Source organism: Musca domestica, unplaced genomic scaffold (genome assembly GCF_030504385.1).
Source record: "Musca domestica strain aabys unplaced genomic scaffold, Musca_domestica.polishedcontigs.V.1.1 4, whole genome shotgun sequence".
NCBI classification, from domain to species: domain Eukaryota; kingdom Metazoa; phylum Arthropoda; class Insecta; order Diptera; family Muscidae; genus Musca; species Musca domestica.
In genome coordinates this window covers 6779584-6788688 of record NW_026712328.1, presented here as the reverse complement: position 1 = coordinate 6788688, position 9105 = coordinate 6779584, and the positions used below count along the sequence as shown (strand labels likewise).

The following is a 9105-nucleotide window of genomic DNA, read 5'->3' as shown; positions in this document are numbered from 1 at the left end:
AGATTGCAAAAGTTGCTTTGGTTGCCGTATTTGTACTAAGAGACACAATATTTTGTTACACAAGGGAACGGAAAACCAAACAACTTATACATACCTAGCTCGAGTGGAAACACTGGTACTTGGTCAAATACAGTCCACTAAAAACCTAGATCCAACCACTATTACTACTTTGACCCTCCAAATAATCAAATTGGTGAGCGACATTCTACTCTTGACATCAATTTTACAAATTGGAACCAAAGGACAACTTTATGATACCCGAGCTCTAATAGCCTCAGGATTACAATCCAACTTTTGTTTCTGGGAACGTGAAAAACCTTTTGCTGCCACCTACACGGAACAACATAGTTCAAGTCACTGGCTTGAGACAATTTATTTCCGAGACCTCAACGCAATCTTGCTTGTTTACTTTGAGATCCAAATACGTCCCTAGGTTTAAACTACAAGAGAGGGCTCCAGTTTCCTTCAAATTTACAAAAACTACGATGAACAACAAATTCAAAATATAACATTCTTAGAAATGACTGATACGAATGAATATAGGACCTTTAACATTCATACTTGGAACTCCAATGAAAGCATTTGGATCAATTTTAGCTTCATAAAAGGAGCTGGAGGATCAATACAATAATGTTGCAAAAATCATGAAAATAAGCAGTATCGGGAGGTACCGAAGACGTGGACTAGCGCAGACAATTTTTTGTCTTAGGTTGTAGTACTCATTAGGATCTTTCAGTAGAAAATTTTAAACAATTCCGGTGAATAATACCGACTATCGGGAGGTACCGTTATATGGGTTCTATACGAGGATGTGGACCTGCATATAAAATTTTTTGTCATAGGATGTAATACCCATTAGGATCTTTCAGAACGAAATTTGAAACCATACTATATACGAAAACGTGGACCGACACGGCCCATTTACGAACGTAACCTGGCTACTGGTGAACTATGCATGTATGCTAAATTTTAGCCTTCTATCTCAATTCGTTCGTAATATAGCGTGATTACAACTACAGACAGGCGTACATCGCTAGGTAGTTTTAGAACTTTGTAGGTTATATTATGAATATTTCGAGGAGTTACAAAGTTAATATACTCTCCGTAGAATGGTGGAGGGCATATCAACTTATACGTTTTTGAAAGGTGAAAGAGATTGTGAACGAAATTACACATGTTTTTGGGATAGTTCTACTATCGGCAAAAGCGGTTATATATATATGGGCTATATCGGTCCACGATATCGTATAGCCCCCATATAACGGTACCCCCGATATCCGGTATTTTGATGATTTTAGCCACATTTTTCAATGGAATTGTATGGAAATCCACACAAGCAGTTCTCTATTGCATAAAAATCCACACGAGGAGTTCTTTGTGGGCACCTCCTGAAAGAGAATTGTTTATATAGGTCCACGATATCGTATATCCCCCATATAACGGTACCCCCATATTCGGTATTTTGATGATCTTAGCCACATTTTTCAATGTAATTGCCTGAAATTCTACACAAGCAGTACTTTGTGAGTACTTTATCCCTTGGCTGAGAATTATCTATATAGGTCCACGATATCGTATAGCCCCTATATAATTCCTCCCCTGTATTCTGTATTTCTATGATTTTAGCCACATTTTCTAATAGAATAGTCTGAAAATCCACACAAGGAGTTATTTGTGGACACTTTACCCCCTGAAAGAGAATTGTCTACGTATGTCCACGATATTTTATATCCCCCGTATAACGGTACCCCCGATATTCGGTATTTCGATAATTTTAGCCGCAGTTTTCGAAGGAATTGTCTAAAATTCTACACAAGGGGTTACTTGTGAACACTTTACCCCCTGAAAGGGAATTGTCTATACAGTTCCAAAATATCGTATAAACCCCATATAACGGTATCAACCGATATTCGGGATTTTGATGATTTTAGCCACATTTTCCAATTGAATGGTCTGAAAATCCGCACAACGAGTTCCTTGTGAGCACTTTACCTCCTGAAAGAGAATTGTCTATATAGGTCCAAGATATCATATAGTCCACATATAACAGTACCCCCGATATTCGGTATTTTGATGATTTTAGCTCCAGTTTCCTTCAAATTTACAAAAACTACGATGAACAACAAATTCAAAATATAACATTCTTAGAAATGACTGATACGAATGAATATAGGACCTTTAACATTGATACTTGGAACTCCAATGAAAGCATTTGGATCAATTTTAGCTTCATAAAAGGAGCTGGAGGATCAATACAATAATGTTGCAAAAATCATGAAAATAAGCAGTATCGGGAGGTACCGAAGACGTGGACTAGCGCAGACAATTTTTTGTCTTAGGTTGTAGTACTCATTAGGATCTTTCAGTAGAAAATTTGAAACAATTCCGGTGAATAATACCGACTATCGGGAGGTACCGTTATATGGGTTCTATACGAGGATGTGGACCTGCATATAAAATTTTTTGTCATAGGATGTAATACCCATTAGGATCTTTCAGAACGAAATTTGAAACCATACTATATACGAAAACGTGGACCGACACGGCCCATTTACGAACGTAACCTGGCTACTGGTGAACTATGCATGTATGCTAAATTTTAGCCTTCTATCTCAATTCGTTCGTAATATAGCGTGATTATAACTACAGACAGGCGTACATCGCTAGGTAGTTTTAGAACTTTGTAGGTTATATTATGAATATTTCGAGGAGTTACAAAGTTAATATACTCTCCGTAGAATGGTGGAGGGCATATCAACTTATACGTTTTTGAAAGGTGAAAGAGATTGTGAACGAAATTACACATGTTTTTGGGATAGTTCTACTATCGGCAAAAGCGGTTATATATATGGGCTATATCGGTCCACGATATCGTATAGCCCCCATATAACGGTACCCCCGATATCCGGTATTTTGATGATTTTAGCCACATTTTTCAATGGAATTGTATGGAAATCCACACAAGCAGTTCTCTATTGCATAAAAATCCACACGAGGAGTTCTTTGTGGGCACTGTACCTCCTGAAAGAGAATTGTTTATATAGGTCCACGATATCGTATATCCCCCATATAACGGTACCCCCATATTCGGTATTTTGATGATCTTAGCCACATTTTTCAATGTAATTGCCTGAAATTCTACACAAGCAGTACTTTGTGAGTACTTTATCCCTTGGCTGAGAATTATCTATATAGGTCCACGATATCGTATAGCCCCTATATAATTCCTCCCCTGTATTCTGTATTTCTATGATTTTAGCCACATTTTCTAATAGAATAGTCTGAAAATCCACACAAGGAGTTATTTGTGGACACTTTACCCCCTGAAAGAGAATTGTCTACGTATGTCCACGATATTTTATATCCCCCGTATAACGGTACCCCCGATATTCGGTATTTCGATAATTTTAGCCGCAGTTTTCGAAGGAATTGTCTAAAATTCTACACAAGGGGTTACTTGTGAACACTTTACCCCCTGAAAGGGAATTGTCTATACAGTTCCAAAATATCGTATAAACCCCATATAACGGTATCAACCGATATTCGGGATTTTGATGATTTTAGCCACATTTTCCAATTGAATGGTCTGAAAATCCGCACAACGAGTTCCTTGTGAGCACTTTACCTCCTGAAAGAGAATTGTCTATATAGGTCCAAGATATCATATAGTCCACATATAACAGTACCCCCGGTATTCGGTATTTTGATGATTTTAGCCACATTTTTCAACGGAATTGTCTGAAATTCTATACAAGGGGTTCTTTGTGAACACTTTACCCCCTGACAGGGAGTTCTGTATATAGGTCAATGATATCGTATATCCCCCATATAACGGTACCCCCCGATATTCGGTATTTTGATGATTTTAGCCACATTTTTAAACGGAATTATCTTAAGTTCTATACAGGGAGTTATTTGTGAGTACTTTATCCCTAGACATAGATTTATCTATATAGGTCCACAATATCGTTTATCCCCTATATATCGGCACCTTCCGAGATTTTAACAGAATTTTTAATGGGTTTTATTTTTATTTTTTTAAAATGTCCTTATTTGTTCCAAATGGTGGAGGGTATTCAAAGTTCGGCCCTGCCGAACTTACTGCCTTTTTACTTGTTTCAGTTGGATCAGTGCAAAAGTGGAGTAAAAATAGAACTGTATTGTAAAATTAAATACATTTCAAAATGACAAATCTTGGCATAATTACTGAAACGCAAGGTATTGACTTAGTTTTAGTGTAGTAATTTGTGTGTTTAGTAGTTGTGTATAATATAGAATATGTGCGTGTTCTGAATTGTCTTTAAGATTAATTTTGACAATAAAATTGGATTTCAGTTAAGATTTTAATTGTTTTCCCTTCTGAATCCTCCAATGTGATTTTTTCCACGCTATTAGTAATGGGCCTAAGATTCTAAAACTGCTAGTTTAACTCTCAGATTTTGTCAGATGTGTATGTTATCCCCAAAATATTGAGTGACTTCGCTGCAGTTTTGTCAGTTTTATGGCGAGTTTCTGCGGAAATAAGAGAAATTGATAAAAATGTAATTAAGAGGAGTTCAATATTGTTACAAGTATTGTCTTCTGGGTACAATATTATTGTCGAAAAATTTAAGGCCTTTGCACTGGGAACTGCTAAACAGTTAACAAATAGATATCCATGTTGCTATCTTCCACCCATAGTACATAAAATTTTAATACATGCTTCCGACGTCATAAAATATGCCATGGTATCGATTTGAGAATTATCGGAGGAGACCGCGGAGTATAGAAAAAAAGACATAAAAAAGTTTCGACTAAACATACCCGAAAAAATTTCGTGTTTTACCACATACAGATCTTATTCTTCTGAGCTCTGACCCTTTTATAACGGGACTGCGAACGTTACCAAACAAAAAAAATCTTTATTATTAAAACCTCTGCGTGCTGGTCGTCTTTGGCAATAGGTGGTTCCGTGACGATACCTCTTCCGGATTATATTCCTCTGCTCAGGCCCCTCGATGGGAAAAGTGTCAGAACTAATGTGCCGGGGACCTTTCGGTCTTCCTGATAGCAGTTCGGGAGACCTTGCGGCCCTCTCGATCGAAAAAACTTCAAATATTATAGTCGGGAAACCTCTCGGCCCTCTCGATTTGAAAAACATTAATTTTTATATTCGGGAGACCTTTCGGCCCTCTCGATCGTAAAAACTTCAAATATTATAGTCGGGAGACCTTTCGGCCCTCTCGATCGTAAAAATCTTCAAATATTAATTTTCACTAGCACTTTATGTTGGGGATTGGGTTGGGGTTACTTTTCATATTTCCTCAGTACAGTAAACTTACCCAAAGATTTTGTCCACCAGCTGCCAGCACGTTGCTCCAATTCACTTTTTCTTTTTTTCACCGCCGATATTCCCCGAGACTTTGGTATCGACGTCTTCCGATTTAATGTCTGCGCACGATGGACGTTCTTCACTCACTCACTCCCAATTCCCTCAGCACATCCCCTTTATACCAAACTTGAAACAATTCCGGTAAATAATGTCGCTAAAATCATCAAAATACGGAATCTCGGGAGGTACCGTTATATGGGGGCTATACGAAGACGTGGACCTGCACAGACAATCTCCTCTCATAGGCTGTAGTATCTATTACGAACCTCAACTACCAAAGACAAATATAATTTGTTTACCATTTAAAACAAAATACAATAATTTGTTTATGCAGTTGTTAATTCACATTTCGTGTTAATCGTTCACTTAAATCGTACCTGAATCGTTCACCAATTTATTTATTTGCCAAGAGAGACCCAGATATTGGCGGTAATCGCGTGGGCTATGCAAAGAAGACCATGCCCAAAGTGCATTTTAGAGTTTCCGCACCCAGAAGCCCTTCCAGCGAAATTGCCAAGCCAGAAGCCACTTGGGCCTGACTGCCCGTCATTAACTGGTTGCCGGTTGCGATTAGACGAGGTGTCGCTTCACATAGAGGCCATATCCACACCAGCTTTTGCGTGGTATTTGGTATTTGTACCAACGGCGATAGTACGGGTAACGACCGAGGATATGGAGGACTTTGGCATGTTGTGGGCCATAATAAGTCAATCTGCTACGATGTCAAAAATATCCTAATGCAGCGTTCTGTCATTTGGGTATGCTGTCGAGGGGAGTGATTCATCACTTTCACAGTTTCGCCCCACCACACAAACAGTACTTGGCGTCTGAAGGTATATGCCTTTATAACCGAAGATCTGCCCAGACGCATTTACTCAGATCTGATACTAAAAGACCCCACCAGATAATTCAACAACTACGCCCTAGCTGACCCTCATCCCCGTGGAAATAATGCAATCGATGTGGATTGTTGGTTAGCCACTTACCGGCCGCCGCACAATAACATGAAACCTGAATGATGCAAATAATAAAAAGAAATACACAAACTCATACATATGCATGCAGCCACCAGTAACTTATAATGCTGAATTGCAATAAATAAGCAACCAAAAACTGTCAGACAGAAAATTGTCTGTGCAGGTCCACGTCTTCGTATAGCCCCATATAACGGTACCTCCCGATATTCGGTAATTTGATGATTTTAGCGACATTATTCATCGCAATTGTTTCAAATTTGGCATTTGAAGTTCGTAATGGATACGACAGCCAAAGACAGAAAATTGTCTGTGCAGGTCCACGTCTTCGTATAGCCCCTACATAACGGTACCTCCCGTTATTCGGTATTTTGATGATTTTAGCGACATTATTCATCGCAATTGTTACAAATTTGGTAGTAGAAGTTCGAAATGCACACTACAGCCTTAGACAGAAAATTGTCTGTGCAGGTCCACGTCTTCGTATAGCTCCCATATAACGGTACCTCCCGATATTTGGTATTTTGATGACTTTAGCGACATTATTCATCGCAATTGTTTCAAATTTGGAATTTGAAGTTCGTAATGGATACTACAGCCAAAGACAGAAAATTGTCTGTGCAGGTCCACGTTTTCGTATAGCCCCTACATAACGGTACCTTCCGTTATTCAGTATTTTGATGATTTTAGCGACATTTTTCATCGCAATTGTTACAAATTTGGTAGTAGAAGTTCGAAATGCACACTACAGCCTTAGACAGAAAATTGTCTGTGCAGGTCCACGTCTTCGTATAGCTCCCATATAACGGTACCTCCCGATATTCGGTAATTTGATGATTTTAGCGACATTATTCATCGCAATTGCTGCAAATTTGGTAGTAGAAGTTCGAAATGCACACTACAGCCTTAGACAGAAAATTGTCTGTGCAGGTCCACGTCTTCGTATAGCTCCCATATAACGGTACCTCCCGATATTCGGTATTTGATGATTTTAGCGACATTATTCATCGCAATTGTTTCAAATTTGGTATTTGAAGTTCGTAATGGATACTACAGCCTAAGACAGAAAATTGTCTGTGCAGGTCCACGTCTTCGTATAGCTCCCATAAAACGGTACCTACCGATATTCAGGTTTTTTTAATGATTTTAGCTACATTTTTAGCTACAAAAAAATCGGAGAATATTTTTTTTAAGTTTCGCATTTGAATATTGTATTGGCTTATGACAAAGGTTACTTATGCAGGTCCATGTCGTCGTATAGACCCTAATATAACAGCTATATTTAGTATTTTTAAGATTTTAACAGAATTTTTAATCGATTTTATTGTTTTTGAGAATGGACAATTTTTTATTCGGTATTTTTAAGATTTTATCAGAATTTGTAACGGATTTTATTGGTTTTGAGAATCGTCAATTTCGTTCAAATGATGGAGGGTATTCAAAATTCGGCCTGGCCGAACTTACATCTTTTTTTATTGCCGTTTATTATTTTTTGTAGTTGCAATCCTCTTCTTGATTTTTTTATAAATACATTACATAAACTGTCAAATCCGAAAAAAAATAGCACGGTTCAGGATCTCCAGGATTTAAATGGCTGGATTAATCAGAAACGTTGGCCTCAGATTGGCTTCCCAAGCGGTGGCCAAAAATGGTGTTGCTGCGGCTTCAAATGTCGGTGCTTTGCGTTTGGCCAGTACTGCAACCGATGCTCAATCGAACAAACCCACTATCCGCAAGCCAAATGAGACTGCAAGGAGCCATTTATCCGATTTTGGGCGTTATGTTGCTGAGTGCTTGCCCAAGTACGTGCAAAAAGTTCAGTTAACCTCTGGCGATGAATTGGAGGTCCTTATTGCACCAGAGGGTGTAGTTCCAGTGTTGCAGTTCTTAAAGGATCACCATCAAGCTCAATTTGCCAATTTGGTTGACATTGCTGGCATGGACGTCCCCAGCCGCAAATACCGTTTTGAAGTCATTTACAGTATTTTGTCATTGCGTTATAATTCTCGCATTCGTGTTAAGACCTACACTGATGAATTGACTCCATTGGACTCTTGCAACGAAGTCTTCAAAGCAGCTAACTGGTATGAACGTGAAATCTACGATATGTATGGTGTCTTTTTTGCCAACCATCCAGATTTACGTCGCATTCTTACCGATTATGGTTTTGAAGGTCATCCCCAACGTCGTGATTTTCCATTATCTGGTTACGTTGAGTTGCGATATGATGACGAGAAAAAACGTGTGGTATGTGAGCCCCTAGAATTGGCCCAAGAATTTAGAAAATTCGATTTGTCTGCCCCATGGGAGCAATTCCCTAACTTCCGTAAAGCCCTACCTGCTTCGGAAACAGTTGATACTGAGAAAAAGAAGGAATAAATTTGAAATTGTAATAAAAAAGTTGTCTTGAAGGCTTATATTACATAGAAAATATACTCTAGAGAATAGTGATTATACTTCGACTTGCAAAAATAAAAAAAAATCCTTCAGCGAGTTGATTTTAAGTGATTTGACAATTTTTGGCTCATTTGGAATTAAAGTTGAACCCTTGTGGCAATCCATTTTTAAATCAAGTAGTTTCGGCATAAATTACAAAGCAAATGTTTTGTATTTTTCAAATATTTTGAAGTTTTTGAAAGAAGACGAAATAAAGTTTGACAAAACCCAACAAGGTAAGATCGATCTCGTCGGTAACAATTGAAGAAGAAAGCCTATTTTTAAATAACACTTTGGCTAAAAGTTCCAATCTAAATCGAGGTT

The 9105-nt window shown here is 38.1% G+C and overlaps 1 protein-coding gene across 1 annotated transcript; it reads left to right on the top strand.

Annotated features, from left to right (window-relative positions):
* The first annotated feature begins 7877 nt into the window (after positions 1–7877).
* Positions 7878–8790, top strand: LOC131804167 (NADH dehydrogenase [ubiquinone] iron-sulfur protein 3, mitochondrial-like). The gene has a single exon (XM_059126645.1). The coding sequence runs from the start codon at positions 7936–7938 to the stop codon at positions 8722–8724; it is 789 nt and encodes a 262-aa protein (XP_058982628.1). The 5' UTR covers positions 7878–7935; the 3' UTR covers positions 8725–8790.
* The last annotated feature ends 315 nt before the right edge of the window (positions 8791–9105 follow it).